General features: G+C 43.4%; 2 protein-coding genes across 4 annotated transcripts in view; one reads left to right on the top strand and one right to left on the bottom strand.

The window, feature by feature from the left end:
• The window catches only part of ACO1 (aconitase 1), a 65911-nt gene extending 62979 nt beyond the window's left edge, over positions 1 to 2932 (top strand). The window contains exons 20-21 of the mRNA XM_061132297.1: positions 1143 to 1328; positions 2075 to 2932. Coding sequence (XP_060988280.1) covers positions 1143 to 1328; positions 2075 to 2188 — 300 coding nt within the window. The 3' untranslated portion in view covers positions 2189 to 2932. The remainder of the gene's footprint in view (positions 1 to 1142; positions 1329 to 2074) is intronic.
• Positions 1 to 20546, bottom strand: part of LOC133048569 (antiviral innate immune response receptor RIG-I-like) — a 69942-nt gene that overhangs the window by 5945 nt on the left and 43451 nt on the right. The window contains exons 17-18 of one of the 3 annotated variants that reach the window (XM_061132294.1): positions 13475 to 13618; positions 7894 to 11427 (exon numbers count right to left, since the gene is read on the bottom strand). In XM_061132294.1, coding sequence (XP_060988277.1) covers positions 11089 to 11427; positions 13475 to 13618 — 483 coding nt within the window. In that variant the 3' untranslated portion in view covers positions 7894 to 11088. Of the gene's footprint in view, positions 1 to 7893; positions 11428 to 13474; positions 13619 to 20546 lie in introns of those variants that run through there. The other 2 variants (XM_061132296.1, XM_061132295.1) reach the window with 2 other exon arrangements.

Genomic DNA, 20546 nt, shown 5'->3' with positions numbered 1-20546 from the left:
ATAACCTGTGTTTACAACCATTGCCCCTTCCCCCCGAATAAATACGCAGTACATATGTACATAAATCTACACAAAATACCAACTGCCCTAAAGAATCTGCTCTTTTAAACCTGTGCTTTTAAACTTGGAAACACTTTGTGATTTAAAAAATACCTATGCCTGGATCTCATTCCCAGACGTTCTGGTTTGGTTGGTAAGGTGAAAGGCCTGGACGTTTGGATCTTAAAAGCCTCTCCTGGTGACTGTAATATCAGCAGAATCTTAGAACACCTCTGTCTAGCCTTGGTTCTCCAGACTTAAAAGTATCCCATCCTCTCCCACCCATGCTTCCTGCAAGAGATTCTGATACAGTAGATCCGGGCTAGTAAGTACCCAAGAATCTACATTTTTAACAAGCTTCCTGAGTGACCCTGATTCAGGGGATCTGAAAGTATGTTGAGAGCTTTTACGGATATCTTAATATTATATTACAGTTAACTAATATTTGAGATTTGGGTGTTCTAGTTAATCAGGTATCCTGGTTTACTGATCATTGCTGTATATTGTCAGTTATAGGTTACCAATAAAATGTGCTTTATAGGAAGCTTTATATCAAGATTACATTCAGTGCAATTTGATCCTTGAAACAGGAGGTATAAAAGCAGCACACAGCAGGTGATCAATTCCTTTCTCTGTACTATGTTCTGAAAGTTGTGTTTTGATTAAATCTTCTGTGTCTGCTAATGCAACCTACAATAATACCAAAATTCAAAGGGCAAAATGAATTTTCTTTGTGTTTCTTTGTAGTGTGGTTTCCAGATACAGTGGGAGTTTGTATCACAAACTAAGTGTGTGGTTAGACTTTGTGGGTTCAAATATCTGACAGACCACTGACTCCCAGGGTGCAGGGCACAGTAACAGTGTCTCCATCCAGAGTTGGTGGAGGTAGAAGGGGAGAGTTCATTTCATTGCCTACCTGCTGCTTATACAGTGGAAGCAGTTGGTTAGCTACTGTGCTATATATATAATGGCAACATTTTATGTAAAAGACTAATTGAAGGAGAATTTGGGCAGGAGAAGAGTTTTGACCTAAGAATCCTGTTGTTAAGTGTCTGTGTTAAAGAAAAACTGTGTCCCAGCTACTTACAGTCTTCGTTCTTCAGGGAATCAGAGCTGTCCTAGCGGAGAGTTACGAGCGCATTCACCGAAGTAACTTGGTCGGGATGGGGGTGATCCCTCTCGAGTACCTCCCTGGGGAGAATGCAGACACCCTGGGACTCACCGGGCGTGAACGATACACTATCAGCATTCCAGAAACCCTGAAACCACGAATGAAAGTCCAGATCAAGGTAAGTCAGTGCCCTTCCATGCCAGGTCCAGCTAAAGGGACCCCATGTTTGTCATCAGTCTTTTTTTTTTTTAATTTGGTCATGCTGCAGGTCATGCACGATCTTAGTTCCCCACCCAGGGATCGAACTCATGTCTCCTATATTGGGAGAATAGTGATGAAAAGCTCAGGGATGGGGCATTTAAAGCAGCTTTTTATTATAAAAATGTGAACAGACACACTCACCCCAGGCCCTGGCTTTGATTAGCACTGAGGTGAAAACGACAGCTGAGCCCTGGGTAAGGCGAGGACGAGGTGAGGCACCGTGGTCCCAGGGTGATCTAGCCGCCCAGGCAGCTTGAGCTGCTGAGCCACGTCCCAGGGTGAGCATCTGTGCCAGCGCCCAGCGGACAGCCTTAATGAAGCGCCTGCTGGCTGCCAACACTTCCTTCCCCGGGCCGTCCCTGGTGAAGGCTTCGAAAATATTCCAAACATCGCAAGTAACTGCTGCACCGAGAGGCTGTTTCTAATTCTCAGGGTCTCTCACTTCCATCACAGATGCTCTGCAGGGCTTTACCTTGTAGATCAGTACATGGGGCATGTTGTTAAGTAAAGCACAGCTTCCTGCTCAGCGGGTCTGGGCTGGGGCCGGCCGGCACCTGCTTGGGTGCTGGATGCTGCCGGGGCATGGACTGCACTTGGAGGGCAGTCTGAGGGCTGGCTCGTCTCCTCCCTCATCTGTTCTTCTCTGCTCCTCCGTCCTCCCAGCTGGACACCGGGAAGACCTTCCAGGCTGTCATGAGGTTTGACACCGACGTGGAGCTCACTTATTTCCATAACGGGGGCATCCTCAACTACATGATCCGCAAGATGACCAAGTAGGCCCTGGTCTCCTTGGAGATGGGCGGCCCAGCGGCCCGGCGGCAGGAGGAAGCACAGCATCCGCAGCCCGCAGGCCCCGGGTTGGCAGCCTCTTTGCCCCTGGCCTCCTCCCCTGACCCTCGCCTCCACGCAGGGGTGCTGCCTGCCCAGGGCGCCCTGAGGTCCCAGTGTGGATCCTCTGCACACAGAATCAGCAGTTTCTACATGCGCTATTTTTGTTAATCTTTTTATCTTGTTCTAGAATTTGGGAGCTTAGAATGGTGGGACTGTCACTTGTGCCAAGAAGGGAGAGTTGAGCCCTTTAAGGTCACTGATCACTGAATGTTGATTTTTCACTCTTAGCCTCTAATGTTCAGCTCCTGCCCAGTTTCTGGCTCCTGTCCGTTGCCCTCTGCTCCATGAAACGTCCCCCTTGAGAGTCCGTTGCCTCTGTGTGCTCTGCCAGTGTAACTGACAAGGCAGAGGGGACGTGTTCGCACGTGGTGACCGTAGTCCCTCCACCCCGCTGATTCCTCCAGAGTGAATGACCCAGGCACCTCGGGAACGGCTCAGACATTCAAACTTTTCACTTGTGTACTTTTTGACAGATCCACACTGAGGAAATATGGAGATGTCTTTCAGTAGTTTCATAAAGTTTCCCTAGAAAACTTTTCATGTATCATGAGGAGAACTTTGGAGGTGGTTTTGGAGAGATATGCAGAACATTTCTAATTTGAATAAGATTAAATCTATTTTCAAGGAAAACTTTTTGACTTTGGTATTGAATTCAGCTGCAGGCGTGGCCCTCGTTTTGTGATATTTAGAGCAGAGCAAATTTCAGACTGCAGGTTCATGGAGTCTGAGTGATCTTCGAGTTTTGTTTGTTTGTTTTCCAAAAATATATTTATTTGGCGGTGCCAGGTCTTAGTTTTAACATGAGGACTCTTTAGTTATGGCATGCGAGATCTAGTTCCCTGACCAGGAATTGAACCCAGGCACCCCGCACTGGGAGCACGGAGTCTTTAGCCACCGGACTGCAAGGTAAGTCCCTCGAGTTCTTTTCTGTAACCACATCAGTAATATGCAGGTTAAATGGCTGTGTTGAACCCCCTTTAGGAGCGCACAGGATGGTAGCAATAGCCAGGGAGCAGTGACGATGTAGCTTGGTGAACGGACCATAGTTTTTTTTTAATCTTCATCTGGGTTACCTGCTCGTTTTCACCACTGAAGTCATTTCAGGGCACATGTCGTAGTCTGCTCCAGCTGCCATGATGAAATGTCACAGACTGAGTGGCTCAAACGTCAGAAATTTATTCTCTCACAGTTCTGGAGGATAGATGTCCGAGGTTGAGATTGCGGCGAGCTCATTTTCTGGTGCGAGCTCTCATCCTGGCTTTCAGCCAGCCGCCGCCGCCCGTGTCCTCGCGCGGCCTTCCCTCAGCGCCTGTGCACAGATGAAGGATGAACGGACACGCTCCCTGGGGTTTCTTCTTACAATGGCCCTGCTCTCGTGACCTTTATTTAAACTTACCCTAGAGGTCCCATCTCCACAGCAGCACAGTGGGGGCTGGACTTCAATATAGGAATTTGGGGTGGAGGGGGAACCCGTTCCGTTCATAACAGGGCACCTTATACCTTACAAATTAATCTCCCTCTAATGAGTTTTAAGCCTCAGCTTTCAGCACTCGGGTCTGTGGGCTAGTCAACAGAACTTGGGCTTATGTGCTCACTCAGCCATGTCTGACTGTGCAACTCCATGGTCTGTAGCCCCCCAGAGTCCTCTGTCCATGGAATTCTCCAGGCAAGAATACCAGAGTGGGTTGCCATTTCCTCCTCCGAGGGATCTTCCCCACCCAGGGATCGAACCCACGTGTCTTGTTCTCCTGCATTGGCAGGCAGAATCTTTATCACTAGCACCAGAACACCCAGGATCAAATCCTCACCCCCAGCTCTCCCCCAGATAATTGGACAAGGCAGGTTCCTGAGCATCCTTGCCTCTGAGATCCTGGGATCTAGCTTCTGTTCATGAATAAAAATCACAGACAGAACCCTGTTGTACAATAAAACCCTGTGACCCACATATTAAAATCAGTGTTATAGCCACGCTTTCTGGGAAACAAACTCACTCAGAAGGACAATGCAGATAGTGGAGTGCAGTTTATTACACCGGCGGGCCCAAGGCAGAGTCTCCTCTTAGCCAAGGACCCCGACCAGCATTTGTGAAAATCTTTTATACCCCATGTGTACGTGTCTGAACCCACCACCCCAAATTCCTTGAGGCTTACAAAGGAAGGCTAAATATAATCACAGTAACCCCATCATTCACGTGTTATGTGTTCAAATAGTTAATAATCAATAAGCCCGCGGTTACATTCCAACCAGTTAATAACCGATAAGCCTGTGGTTACTTTCTGATAGATACTGTCCGGAGGCAGGGGTGATTCGTGTCTGTTTTCTCTTAGGTGATGAGTAACCTGGATATGATCTTCAAGGTTCCCCTTTCCGGAGGGGGTCTTATCCTTCCATTGTCGTTCCCACAGGCACTAAGCAGAGAGTTCAGAATCCACTGGAGAGGCGGCCCAGCATGATCAGCATGGACAGGCCTCAGATGGAGTCCAGGCTGTGTGAATTCCTTCTTCACTAGCATAAAAACACTAAGAAGGGCTGAAAAAACATATCCACCCCTCAGGCCTCCAGTGCCGAACCTGGGAGCAGCCTGGCTCCCCACCCTCGGTGCTTATGGGGAGACATTCTTGCAGCTATGACTTCTGGAATGGGGTCCCTTCACCTCTGAATTTCCCTCCTCTCCCTTCCAAACACCCTCTATCGTGTTCATTAATAAAGTGTCTTGGGCCAGTGTCCCATCCTTGCTCTCAAACCAGGCTGAACAAATAAACCCCTTTCACCTGGTTTCTCAAGAAGGCACTGGGTGCTTACTCTCCAGGTGAGAAGCTTGCTGCTCTTGCTGGGCCCAGCCCCTCCCTGTCTATGGGGTTCCCATCTCCCTTGTTCCTACTGTTTTCTAAATTCGTATGTGCCTGATCTCTCCTAGGCAAACAAGTGTTCCTGGTGCCCAGTGAGTTCGCAGATGAACATTTTTCTTGCAGCAAATAAGCATATGTGTCTTTGGCAATGGAACAGCTCATGTAGGTGGAAAGTGATCTACGAGAAGGATAAATTAGACAGGACTTTTAGCTACAGTGTTAGAAGCACAATTCAAACTGCCTAAACAAACAAAAAAAGTGGCTCAAGAACCGAGGTGGCCATTGCCACAGGCATAAGATTGGATCTAGCGACTCAGACTCAGGTCCTTCCAATTCATTTCCATTTGTGATGGCCTCACTCTAGGCCAGTCCGTGTGCTGGGGGATATGGCCACTGACAGCTCTGGGATAACAGTTAAGCTTGTGATCTTAGATCCCAGTGTCCCCTAGGCCAAAAATACTCAGAGTTTCCTAGTCACCTAAACGAAGAACCTTATTCTGGGCACAGCTGGCCTTTAGGGGTTGAGTTAGGACAGTGTGACAGAGCCATGAGAGCTGCTTCTGAAAAACAGGAACCCAAGCTCCACGGGCTGCCTTCTTTGGAAGCTGTTAAATGTCCCGACTACAAACAGAATTTAACATCCAAGTAGTTTTTGTTTACCTGTACAAAGACTATATAATTATAGTTGATATTTAACAGTTTTAATAATTTACATCCTCAAAACTGAGGTCTACATTTTAAATAGAGATTTGTTGAGTGAGATTTCATATTAAATACAGATTTGCTGAGTGGAATTTATAGTTTTCTGACATAATATCATAAAACAGAGATACTGGTATGATCCTGAAATTAATACTCTAATTTGGCTCCAGTCATCTGGTCAGCAGCAGGGCTTATGCGTATCTGCTACTGTGGTGGTTCTATAGGATGTTGATAACGTCCCATGAGTACAGGGGGTCTAGGGCCTGTGTATTTGGGAACCAGTGGGTTACATGGGCCTTATCACTGCAGAACTGACACAAGGACACACAATGGCAGTGTGTGCTGCGAAATCATTCATTTGAGGGGAGAGTGGGTAACAGGCAACATAGAAGCCTATTTGCCCACAGAACTGCTTTCTTTAGAGCATCGCACAGCACCACGTTCCACAAGTCACACTTGAGCAAACTCTGACCTGCTGGCTTCTTTGTTTTTAGATTCAAATAATAATATCAGTTTCAAGGGTTGGAGTCAGTTTGCTGGCTTTGTGACACAATCAGGCATTAGACTGAAAGTGACTTTTCAGGGGAAATATCCCAAGGTCAGCCTGGCGGGGAACACAGTTAACAAGAGTGGTTGTATCAGATTATAGCAGAACCACCTGAGGAACTTCAAAAGCTACACATGGCTAGACACACCCCGCCAGGATGTTCTAAGGGGGCTAGGCATGTGCCCAAGAAAGACTCCCAGTTGGTTCTGAAACGCAGCCTTTGATCTAGAAATCCAGTGACCATTTGGGCATCAGTCAAGAGTATGAAATTCTTAAATCCTTACCACTGTTTTCTTTCCTTCAACAAGTATCAACCAGATGCCCTACTCTGTTCCATGCTCTATACCTGCAAGGGCTTGACTTCAGGCTACAGTGAAACAAGGAAATGCTAAGTTTTTCTTGTTTCAGCTTTTGTCTGCATTCTTCGGTTGGCTGTCGAGAAGGAAGGCTACTCACCTTCATCGAAACTGAATTATTTAGATTTCCAGCAGATTTTCCAGCACTGAAAATCTGCTGGGTGTGTCGCTCAGTCCAGTCCATTGCAGCCCCATGGACTGTAGCCCCAGGCTCCTCCTTAAACCCTTGGAATTTCATAAGTGATGACAGCAACAAAGGTGTCTTGGTTATGTTAATGACTGACCTTTGGACCACACCTAAGGAAGGGTGGGCATTCCTGGTGGCTCAGAATCTGCCTGCAGTGACCTGAGTAGTGCAGGAGACCAAGGTCGGGAAGATCCCCTGGAGAACGGAATGGCATCCCACTCCAGTATTCTTGCCTAGAGAATCCCATGGACGGAAGGACCTGGTAGGCTACAGTTTTGGGGTCACAAAGAGTCAGACGCTACTAAGCACCTAACACTTAAGGATGGGAAAAACAATCACATGATCAGAGGGTTAGAACTTTCAGTCTCATCCCTTGCCCTCAGGGGAGGTGAGAGGGGCTGGAAGTTAAACAAGTTACCAATGGCCAATGACTTAATCAATCATGCTTCCATAATGAAGCCTTCATAAAACCCAAAGAACAGGGTTCAAAGAGCTTCCAGGTGTATGAACACATAAAGATTCAGAGAAGACATGGAAATTCTGAACCCTTTCCGCATATCTTACCCTATGCATCTCTTTCATCCGGCTGTTCCTGTCTCGCTGTATCCTCCTGACTACGCCAACTGTCTTGCTGTATCTCACTGTTCACTGAACCCAGGGAAGACAAGGCATGAGCAGGGACGCTGGAAGAAGATGCGAGGAGCCATAGGAACTGTGAACGTGCATGCTAAGTCGTTTCAATCATGTCTGACTCTTTGGGACCCTATGGACTGTAGGCCACCAGGCTCCTCTGTCCATGGGGTTTTCCAGCAAGAATACTGGAGTGGGTTGCCATTTCCTCCTCAAAGGGCTTTTCCCGATCCAGGGGTCAAACCCACATCTCCTGCATTGCGGGTGGATTCTTTACCACTGAGCCACCTGGGAAGGAACTGCAGACACTTTACTCACTGTGGGAAGGCAGACATGCTTTATTCTCTAATGGCTGGCACAGTAGTAGCAACTACGCAACCCAATTCAATACAGTTCTTACTCCCCTCAAAGGGCTTTTCAGGTGGGGCTTACATAGCTTTACAGAACAAAAAGCGGCCCATAGCCACGCGAGTACATCATGACATGCATGCGCAGTTCTATAAGTGATCTCAGCTGTTACATAACCATGCAAAGTCATTATTTACAAAACATGGGGTGACAGCAAAAAGTCGTGGGGCAAGAGAGCCTGACCACTGCCATCTTAGCTAATTTATAGGAACGGTCCCTACACTGAGTTATTTCCTTTTACAATAAACCAATAATCTCTGAGTCCTGTGAGTCTCTGGTAAATTAACTAAGGCCACAGAGGACGTTGCTGTAACTTTCATCCCTATTCAATTGGTCAGTTCAAGTTCAGTTCAGTCACTCAGTTGCGTCTAATTCTTTGAAACCCCATGGACTGCAGCACGCAAAGCCTCCCTGTCTATCAACAACTCCCGGAGCTTACTCAAACTGATGTCCATCAAGTCGGTGATGCCATCCAACCATCTCATCCTCTGTCGTCCCCTTCTCCTCCCATCTTCAATCTTTCCCAGCATCAGGGTCTTTTCAAATGAGTCAGTTCTTTGCATTAGGTGGCCAAAGTTTGGAGTTTCAGCTTCAGCATCAGTCATTCCAATGATTATTCAGGACTGATTTCCTTTAGGATGGACTGGTTTGATCTCCTTGCAGTCCAAGGGACTCTCAAGAGTCTTCTGCAACACCACAGTTCAAAAGGATCAGTTCTTTGGTGTTCAGCTTTCTTTACAGTCTAACCCTCACATCCATACATGACTACTGGAAAAACCATAGCTTTGACTAGATGGACCTTTGTTGGCAATTGGTCAGAAGCACAGGTAGTAACAATTTGTAGGGAGGAGGCAGGCAGTCTTAGAGAACTGAGCTCTTAACCTGTAGGACTCTGACGCCATCTCCAGGCAGAGAATGTCAGAACTGAGTTGAATGGTAAGACACCCAGTTGATAAATTGCTTGCTGGTGTGGGGAAAAAAGCCCACATTAAAACTGGTGAGCAGAACCTTAATACTCTTATAAAATACAAACGGAAAATGAATAAAAATCAGCAAGTAAGTCGGCTTAAATAACTCATTTTTTCAATGTCTTACTAAGAATACATCTAATAGTAACCATGATCAAGCAACTACTATGTATAATCAAGGACTTCTCATATGTTATTTCAGTTAAAAACTCTCCATTAATCCTTACAGGTATGCATTATGCTTCTTTTGCAGATGAAGAAAATTAAGCCAAGGAATAGTTATATAAATAGCAAGTTCTCTGACTCAGCCTGCAAAACCAGTCATCAGATCAAAACCAGGATGAGGTGGTTGTAGTGCGTCACCCGACTGATCTCCAGGATTGATCTGGGTAGTCTGAGTGGTCTCTTAGACACCAAATAGCCTTCAGATATAAATAGGTGCTATTTGAAAAGTTATGTGATCCCTTATATTGAGCATATTAACATTTTATGATGTTTACAAGTTTGTTTAAGCCATTGACGATCCTAGTGTATTACAAACACCTCATGTGTTTTAGGAATTTGCTTTAAATTGCTACAGAGCCTACCCTGAGCTGAACATACAATACCTTGGCCTGGGGTGGAGACAGCAAAACTCAGGTGTCTCTGTGTCTGGAACACACCAAACTAAACTCCCAAGCATCAGCATACCCTGTTAAATGGCGCAGGATACCATTGCATGCATTCTAATTTTTTAAACAGAATGGACAGCCAAATTAAACTGCCCCTTCAGGATCGTCCAAGGGACCTACCTGAGAACACAGTCCAAATGTTGACCATAAACTATTACTAGAAAATGGCTTGAGATGATCAATCGAAGGGAACAGTGGCACAGATTAAGAAAAAAATTAATTGGGCAAGATATCCAATAAACTAAAACGACAGAAATCAACTTTGCAAGGATGACTGTATCACTTCCATGTCCCCATTACTAGTCGTTGTCCACTACTGAGAACATGCTCTTCAGCACACGGAACTCTGCTCAGTAACCTGTGGTGACCTGAATGCGCTCTGTGAGTATGTGAAACTGATTTACTGTGCTCCACAGCAAAAACTAACACTTCAGAGCAACTACGTTCTAATAAAAATTAATTTAAAAATTTAAAAAAGAAGAAAAAGTACTAAACTTTAAAGGAGAAAGGTCAAAGAGCCAAAAAAAAAAAAGTCCACCACTGAGTTTTAATAATAGATGCCACACAGAGAATACAAGTATATGTGACTCTGATGCCTATGGATGTGTATATACTTTGAACCTTTGGAATTGCCAACATGTGAGGGCTCAGAAAAAGAAGCCCATAGAAAAGACTGGGGAAGAGTTAGAAGAACTAGTAGCCAAGACGGAGTTCCAAGAAAGAAGTATTCAACAGGGCAAAAACAGCTAAAAGATTAAACAGAAGGACTAAGAAGTGCCCAATGGATCTGACAACCAGAGTCACGGATGACCTTGACAAAGGTAATTTCAGTGGATCGTTAAGGGCAAAAGTCAGTTTATAGTAGGTTAGTCAGTTCAGTCGCTCAGTTGTGTTTGAGTCGTTGCGACCCCATGGACTGCAGCACGCCAGGCCTCCCTGTCCATCACCAACTCCCAGAGTTTACGCAAACTCATGTCCATGGAGTCGGTAATGCCATCCAACCATCTCATCCTTTGCCGTCGCCTTCTCCTCCCGCCTTCAATCTTTCCCAGCATCAGTATCTTTTCCAATGAGTCAGTTCTTCGCATCAAGTGGCCAAAGTATTGGAGTTTCAGCTTCAGCATAGTGGGTTAAGGAAAGGGAAGCATGGAAAACCTTTCAACATTCCATTCACTCATTCATTGATCCCAGTGTGTACTGAGTGGCTATGGGTGCAGTGGGTTCTGAAAGGAAGGATGGCAACAAGTTAAGGCTTATTCATTTTTCCCAAGCTCTCCTGGCCAACAAAGAATCGCATGCTCTAATCCACTCACTTGTGCTTGACAGACATGATACAGTATCAGTACAAACTGCTGAAAACGAAATAGAAGTTGAGTGATAAATACTCAGTATCGTACAAGCCATAGGAAAAATAACTTGACCATAGTACAAAGAGGCCCATCCTTTACCCACAGGTCTAATTTCTTCTTCATTCAAGGCCATCCATTCCCTGCAGATTGAGGTCTTGAGCGTGACTGTACATTTCTGCAGCATCAAATGGGATCTTCTCAAAATTAAAGTCCTTCCACTTTGCATACAGTGTCTGAGCTCCAGTCGCAACATCTTCCACAACAAAACTTATGATCTTTATAACTGGAATCTCGAATGCCTTGTACCTCACGTGAATTCCCCAGTCATGGAGGCAGTCCTTCCTGGCACAGAAGATCTTAGCTTTCTTCTCAAAACTCCCAAAATTTTTCGGTCTGGGATGTAACTTAGTCACGAAGCGCTCCCTGAAAGCATCTCCAACTACAGTGAAATAGCATTCCTACAGATAAAGGGATTGAATAGCACCCAAAACAGAATGTTAGAACCAGAACGTAACTGTGATTTAAAAAATAAAATTCCATAATAATCTGAGATGACAAGGAGGCGGGGTCCCACTTCTTTTACAGATGGAGTAGGGAGGAAATGTGAGTTTGCCTCAAGACCAGAGTAGAATCCATGCAGTCTGACTCCCAGCCACACAGTGGAGGTGAGGGTGGGCGTGGAGGGACCAGTGAGTCGATGTGGGACACCTCATGCAGAGGAGGACTAACAAGTTTCCAGGCAACCTGGCTCCTGAAAATAGACTGTCATTGTTGTAGTCGCTAAGTCACATCTGACTCTGCAACCCCATGGACTGTAGCCTGCCAGGCTCCTCTCTCTATGGGATTCTCCAGGCAAAAATACTGGAGTGGGTTGCCATTCCCTTCTCCAGGGGATCTTCCCGACCCAGGGATTGAACCTGAGTCCCCTGCATTGGCAGGTGGACTCTAACACTGAGCCATCGCGGAAACACCTGAAAATATTAATAGATACTCCTTATTAATTCAGAGACAAAGGGGTATTTGCTGAAGACCTGGGAGGCCCGAGCTCATCAGTGGCCCTGAAAGGAAGAATCCCAAGGGTACAGAGAACAACAAAGGGTCAGTGTGCGTCTGAAGAGGCTCGGGGACTAAGGTGTCCACTGGCCCCACCCACAACGTTAAAATACACTGGAACAAAATTCATAGTGCTTGGAGCAAATACAGAGCCTGCAAACCAGGCCCTCAGGAAAACAGAGCCTAAAAGGGCTATTTCAACAGAAAATCACCCAAATTGGAGCTGAAAGGACCTTTTACGGCAAAAGAAAAAGACTGAGAAAGGTATGGGAACTTGCTAGTATTAGCCCTAAATGTGTTTCGTGCCCCAGTGTTGCACTGACTAGAGACTTCAGCTTTCTGAAGACCAAACAACCCCAATGTGACAACTCATCATGTGAACCAGCCCAGGCCCTCCACTGTCCCCAGTCGGCAGCGATAGAGTTACGTCCACTTTTTGTCTTTGGAGATTTTTCTAATCCTTTATCTAAAAGTTTTAAGGGAAAAAAAAAAAATAGAAAGCTAAGCTGCAGATGTGTTTAAAATCAGGAGATTTTGCTTCCATTGTAAAAGTGACCCATATCCCCAAAAGAAAGTTTAGAAAACGTAAAATAGGTGTGGGAGGAAGGCTCCGGAGGGAGGGGACACATAGATACTTGTGGCTGATCCACGTTGTTGTACGGCAGAAACTCACACAACACTTTAACAATTGTACTCCAATTAAAAAAAAATATTTTTAAAGAAAACATAAAATAGAGAAAAGCATCACGGTGTCTCACTGCAAAATGTTAGGAGGTTTTAGTATACTTCTGCCAGCCTTTTCTGGTACACACCTAAGTGTTTCTGTTGGTGCTAGTGATAGTGGTGGTGTTATTATTTCACATTGCTCTGATCGTAGCATATTTACTACTTTGTATCCTGGGGTTTTTCCACTTTGCATTAATTTGTAAAAAGTTTTTCCTTATACTACATAAGCTTCCTAATCATTTTGTTTAACAAATTTTATTTTAGAGTAACTGCAGATTTACAGGAAAGTTAGAAAGGTGGTCCTGTGTACCCTTCACCTAGCGTCCCTAAGCACTACCATCTTACATGTCATAGCACATTTGTCAGAACTAAGAAATTAATATCGGCACGTTAGTATTTACTAAACTATAAATTTTACTACGTTTTCTTATAAAACCTTTATCTGTTTTAGGATCTAATCCAGAATACCACATTGCATTTAGCATAACAATTATTTGTAATGGTTATACAATATTTAGTTAAACAGCAACTTTTAAGGTATTCCTTTATTGTTGAATATTCAGGTTTTTTTTTTTTTTTAATGTTTTAGCTTTTTAAACATACATGGACCTTGGTCAGGATAACAAAAGAAATAAGAGTATTCTTACTATAATCCTCTCACCGATAGATAAGCTTTAATGAGTGCTAAAAAATGACCCAGTGCTCTTTGTGAAAAGGGTTGCTTACCTCCACCACTCTTACATCAGCTGTGTAACATGCAAAGGTTTTGCACTTTCTGCAAAGCAGTTTTTTATTTTTCTTATCAAGCACAGGTTTTACTTTTCCTTGATTATCCCTGATTAATTTTTCATGACTCTGTATCTGGAGAATCTAAGTGCAAAAAAAGCAGACAAAAAACCCTTCAAACATGTACTCTGGGTATGACTAAAATACACACACACACACACACACACACACATAATAATTTATTCCTATACAACTTCTATGAACATACAGTACCTGGTGTTGTTTATAAAAATCCTACAGGTAATTTTGATTCTCCTAATTCTTTGTTAGTCAGTGTTTAACTGTGGCCTCTCCAAGTAGTCCTTCCATATCTTCATCAAAGATCCATAAAAGCATGAAAGATGTCCATAAAACAGTCGTGTGAACCATGCTTTCTACATTAGTAGTTGGTAAAACTTTTAAAACCCTTCACAAATAGACATATGATATGCATTGACTGTTTCAGGAATGAAATACCCACTCCCTAGGTATAAACCCATTGAATAGAACAACAGGCAGAGGAGTCCCCCACCACCTAAACCTTTTTTCTCTCTTCCCTTGCAAACCACAAAGAATATTGTTGAATTATATTAAAGTTAAATGTCTAAACAGGATGTCTACATTCTACCTCAAAATTTGGCCTTGGTTAAGTACAACTGAGAACCCTGAAACATTATATATAAAATAAACCTAAGATTCTGAAGGATGAAGAGAAGAAGGCAGACCAGTTAGGAGCCATGGAACCCTAGAAACAACACAGGAGTGAGCTCCCTGGGGTTCTTCTTTTTTTGCCTTGTGTATACATCCCAGACACGGGGCTGAAGAAGCTGGCAACCAGAAATGCCTCTCGGCACAGACAGAAAGTCTCAACAAAAGCCTGTCTCTCTAGCCAAAGGATGAAGACAGGGGCAACTAGCAAGACAGAAAACTTTTAGACAATAGCTGTTCCACAGGAAGAAATCAACAACAACAACAACAAAAAAACAAGAACCAAGGAACCCTGAATCTAGTGGGGAGGAACCTAGAATTCCACTAAGCAGGGCTGATAGGAAGCATCTCAACACTCCCCCCTGGTGGTGTCAGAGAAGGCCACACAGGGAGCCAGGATTTTCAGTCCTGCCACATGGTAGCCCCTCTGCCTGTAGTATCCATAGAGATCACGGTGGGGGCCAGAACTTCCATCCCCAAGCGGAAGTAACAAGGAGCCTCCACTTGCTGACATCAACAGAAGCTGAAGTAGGAAACCTAGCCTTCTACCCTCACCTGGCAGTTATGAAACAGGGTCACCTACCTCCCCTGCCAGAACAATATCAGAAGAAGCCAGGTAACACAGAAGGTTAAGTAAGATCCCAAATTTCATCATATGGTATGAAAACCTCTGGGTTTTGATTTAAAAATCACTCTTTAAACCAAAAACCAGAAAGATCTCAAACTGAATGAAAAAAAAAAAAAATGAGAACCAGTTGATGCTAACACTGAGATGACAGAGATTTGAGAATCATCTGACAAAAACTTTAGCCATAATAAAAATGCTTCAATGGGTCATCATAAACACTCCTGAAACACAAACAAATTTAGAGGCTCAACCAAGAAATGGAAGATATAAAGAAGAACAGAATGGAAATTTTAGAACTAAAAGATACAATAACCAAAACAACAAGTTTAGTGGATGGGCTCAATAGCAGAATTGAGAGGACAAAGGAAAGAATCGATGAACTGGAAGACAGAACAATAGAAATGGCCCAATCTAAACAACAGAAAGTGAATAGAAAAAAATTAAATGAGCAGAGCCTCAGGTAACCTTAAGACTATTTTAAAAAGATCTAACAGTTATGACAGGAGAGGGGAAAGAGCAGAGCTTAAAAAGTACTGAAAGAAACAATGACTAAACATTTCCCAAATTTTACCTAACAGAACCCTACAGGTATAAGATGCTGGACAAATCCAAACAAGATAAATGCAAAGAAACCACACCAAGACACATTATAATTAAACTTCAGAAAACTGAAGACATAGGAAAAAAATTTCAGTGTGTATGTATGGTTTGCCCCTTAGCTTCATTTATTTATCTGTTTCTGGATTTACATGTTTTTTTATGTAGCAATTTCACCTTTAAGAGATTTATCCTATGAGAAGTCCAGATCATTTGATTTATATTGTCTTTTTACAATTTTTTTCAATTGAAGTGTAGTTGATTTACAATGTTATGCCAATCTCTGCTGTAGAGCAAGATGACTCAGTTACACACATACAGACATATTTTTTTCTAGTATGGTTTATCACAGGATATTGAATATGTTCCCTGTGCTATACAGTAGGATCTTGTTTATCCTATTGTTATTTTAACTATTACATATATAATAAATATATTGATAAACTATTATATATAATATATATAAAAACTATTATATATAATAGTTTAAACTATATATAGTTTATAAATATATTTATAGTTTATAAAACTATTTATAGTTTAAACTGTTATATATAATAGTTATTTACTAATCCCAAACTTCCCTCCCCGATCCACTCGTCCTTGGCAACCACAAGTCTGTTCTCTAAACACATAGGAAAAAAATCTTGAAAGCAACCAGAAAAAAAAAATGACACCTTACCTACCAGGGAAAAACAATCTGAATGATACCAGATTTCTCATCAGAGAATGTGGACAGCAGACAAAAGTGACATATTTTTCAAATGCTAAAAGAAAACCCTGTCAACCCAAATGCCTATATACTCAGCAATATATACTTCAGAAATAAAGAGGAAATAAAGACATTCTCAGATGAAGCAAAACAAATTATTTTAAGAATTTGTTCACCACCTTCCTTTCCCTAAAAGAAGAGCAAAAAGAAGTTCCCGAAAGAGGACACGACAGAAGAACACCTGAAACATCAAAGATGAAGGAGGAAAGAGCGTAGCGATTTCAGAGCAGAGCTGTGTGTAGAAGGATCTGCTCTGCCCCACGGGTCTGTGGGGCCGCCTCTTTTTATCCAGTGTTCCAGGTGGAGCCAGACAGCTTAGGTGTAAGCCCTGTTCCTACCACTTAGCAGCTGTGTCATTCTGGGCAAGTGCCTCAAATATAAAATGGGAATAGTCACAGCATTTACTTCATAGGTTGTTGGGAGGTAGAATGAGTTAAAAATTGATCAGGACTGCCTGGCATAGCTTTAATGCTCCTTGGTATTCGTCTTGGTCTGTTAGGCTGGTCTTTTGCCAAGAACCATGAAAATGTTAATGATGGTGATTTGTACTTCAGTATTGGGTAGGGCAATACCTATTCATGAGTTATTTTTTCTGAAATGTCATCGCTATTTTCATTTATGTATGTGACTATATAAACTCTGGAGCCATTTTACAAAGCTAAAATTTATATTTTGATTATGGGCTATGATATATGTACAACTGAATTTGCAGTAGATGCACATCTTTAAAATATTCAGTCATTCAATTCAAGAAAATGGTGTTTCTTTTCTTTCTTTCTTTTTCTAAAGTGTTTTACTTGGCTGTGCTGGGTCTTAGTTGCAGCATGTGGGATCTAGTTCCCTGACCAAGGACTGAACATGGGCTCCCTGCATTGGGAGCTCGGAGCCTTAGCCACTGGACCACCAGGGTATTCCCAAGGTTTCTTTTGTCTTAATGCACCTTCTATTACTCGGTAAAATTTTTCTAGTTGTCCTTGTGATGTTGGAGAAGACTCTTGAGAGTCCCTTGGACAGAAAGGAGATCAAACCAGTCCATCCTAAAGGAGATCAGTCCTGGGTGTTCATTGGAAGGACTGATGCTGAAGCTGAAACTCCAGTACTTTGGCCACCTGATGTGAAGAGCTGACTCATTGAAAAAGACCCTGATGCTGGGAGGGATTGGGGGCAGCAGGAGAAGGGGACGACAGAGGATGAGATGGCTGGATGGCATCACCAACTCGATGGACATGAGTTTGAGTAAACTCCAGGAGTTGGTGATGGACAGGGAGGCCTGGCGTGCTGCAATTCATGGGATCACAAAGAGTCGGACACAACTGAGTGACTGAACTGAACTGAACTGATTTATGCTTCAAACATTTCTGGTTAGGCCAACAGATGCAGAGTTTAGAGAGATGGACTCTGCCCAGCCCCACCCCAACCTAGCTGTGTGATCTACTGACACTGAAAATTTTCATGCCTCAGTTTCCCTCCCAGAGCGTGACTTCATGAGAGGCTCGACCACATGGATCACTGAGAGACCCATTGATATAAATAAGCATTTGCAGGGCTCGGTGGAGAGAAAATGTTCTGCATATATGAGACAGTTATTGTCACTGTGAATGGAAAAGGCCCAGCCCCGTATACCTTGTACTGGTTACTGATCACCCATTGAGAAGCCATTGATCTCTAATGCACTTCAAATTCAAATAAGACTTGATTTATGTTTAAAAATTTAGGCCTGGAATATAGGTCAGGAAAACAATCGAAATATGATTTTCTCTCCCCCGACTGCCCACTCTACTCCATCCCACCTGTAATTATCTTCATTGTTTTTGTAAGAATAAAGGATGCTTAATGCACCCTATTTCCAATCCACATTTTCACTGCTGTAAAACTGCTGCATGATGTATGCATTTACCTCATTATTTCCTCTGGGTGAATTTCTAGAAATGAAATTCCATGGTTACATGATATACATTTCCCTGTGAGGAATTTAAATTTCTCAGACATGGTTCTGATCGTTATTTAAGGCAGGCTCAGGGTGGGGGGAATGTGACAGGAAAAAAGGTAAAAATATAAACTTGCCCTTTAGGCATCCAATTAAAAAAAATCACCTACATCTAATGATGTTCGATCATATACTAAAACGCAATTAAATAGTTCACTTCATTTCAGTTGCTCAATCGTGTCTGACTCCTTGCAACCCCATGGACTGCAGGACGCCAGGCTTCCCTCTCCATCACCAACTCCTGGAGCCTGCTCAAACCCATGTCCATTGAGTCGGTGATGACATCCAACCATCTCATCCTCTGTCGTCCCCTTCTCCTCCTGCCCTCAATCTTTCCCAGTATCAGGGTCTCTTCCCTGCATCAGGACCAATGAGTCAGCTCTTCGCATCAGGTGGCCAAAGTATTGGAGTTTCAGCTTCAACATCACACCCTCCAATGAACATCCAGGACTGATCTCCTTTAGGATGGACTGGATGGATCTCCTTGCAGTCCAAGGGACTCTCAAGAGTCTTCTCCAATACCACACTTCAAAAGCATCAATTCTTAGGTGCTCAGCTCTCTTTATAGTCCAACTCTCACATCCATACATGACCACTGAAAAAACCATAGCCTTGACTAGATGGACCTTTGCTGGCAAAGTAATGTCTATGCTTTTTTAATATGCTGTCTAGGTTGGTCTTAACTTTCCTGCCAAGGAGCAAGCATCTTTTAATTTCATGGCCGCAGTGACCATCTGCGGTGATTTTGGAGCCGCAAAAACTAAAGTCAGCCACTGTTTCCACTGTTTCCCCATTTATTTGCCATGAAGTGATGGGACTGGATACCATGATCTTGGTTTTCTGAATGTTGAGCTTCAAGCCAACTTTTTCACTGTCCTCTTTCACTTTCATCAAGAGGCTCTTTAGTTCTTCTTCCCTTTCGGCATATCTGGTATCATCTGCATATCTGAGGTTATTGATATTTCTCCCAGCAATCTTGATTCCAGCTTGTGCTTCCTCCAGCCCAGCATTTCTCATGATGTACTCTGCATAGAAGTTAAATAAGCAGGGTGACAATATACAGCCTTCACCTACTCCTTTTCCTATTTGGAACCAGTCTGTTGTTCCATGTCCAGTTCTAACGGTTGCTTCCTGGCCTGCATACAGATGTCTCAACAGGCAGGTCAGGTGGTCTGGTATGCCCATCTCTTTCAGAATTTTCCACAGTTTATTGTGATCCACACAGTCAAAGACTTTGGCATAGTCAAGAAAACAGAAATAGATGTTTTTCTGGAACTCACCTGAACTTTTTTGATAATCCAGTGGATATTGGCAACTTGATCTCTGGTTCCTCTGCCTTTTCTAAAACCAGCTTGAACATCTGGAAGTTCCTGGTTCACATATCACTGAAGCCTGGCTTGGAGAATTTTGAGCATTACTTTACTAGCGTGTGAGATGAGTACAACTGTGCAGTAGTCTGAGCAATCTTTGGCATTGCCCTTCTTTGGGATTGGAATGAAAACTGACCTTTTCCAGTCCTGTGGCCACTGATGAGTTTTCCAAATTTGCTGGCATATTGAGTGCAGCACGTTCACAGCATCATCTTTAGGAGTTGAAATAGTTCAACTGGAATTCCGTCACCTCCACTAGCTTTGTTCATAGTGATGCTTCCTAAGGCCCACTTGACTTCCCATTCCAGGATGTCTGTCTCTAGATGAGTGATCACACCATCGTGATCACCTGGGTTGTGAAGATCCCTTCTGTACAGTTCCTTTGTGTATTCTTGCCACCTCTTCTTAATATCTTCTGCTTCTATTAGGTCCATACCATTTCTGTCCTTTATTGAGCCCATCTTTGCATGAAATGTTCCTTGGGTGTCTCTAATTTTCTTGAAGAGATCTCTAGTCTTTCCCTTTTTAAAACACCACAGACAGGGGGCTCACCCTGAGAACCATAAATCCTTTGACTTTTAAGAGAATAAGGTTTCCCCTACCTTGGTATACTTCTCCTAAGCCTTTCCCCTTGACAGCAAAGCCTGCCTCTTTAACCATGGCAGCATGCGCTGGTCACCACAACAGGACAGGGAGGAGACCAAGACTCTGCCCTCCCAACCACCATGGAATTATCAGCTAGCAGTGACTCCAGGCCACTCTTGAGCTGGGTCCCTGCTCACTTTTTACCATCTCTGCCCATTTTCAGTCCATGCATGTTAGGGGAATTCCCCAGTGCTCTTCACTAGCCTGATTCAACAGATATTTAACAACAGTCCATCTTCTCCTGACCCCACTCTATGACCTGATATGTTGGCTACAAAAGAACATATGGCTAAGTACCTTCGCTATTCACCTGAAACTACCACAGT

The sequence above is a fragment of the Dama dama genome, chromosome 29, assembly GCF_033118175.1.
Source record: "Dama dama isolate Ldn47 chromosome 29, ASM3311817v1, whole genome shotgun sequence".
In the NCBI taxonomy this organism is placed as follows: Eukaryota; Metazoa; Chordata; class Mammalia; order Artiodactyla; family Cervidae; genus Dama; species Dama dama.
The sequence above is the reverse complement of the archived record's forward strand: the minus strand, read 5'-3'. Positions and strand labels throughout refer to the sequence as shown.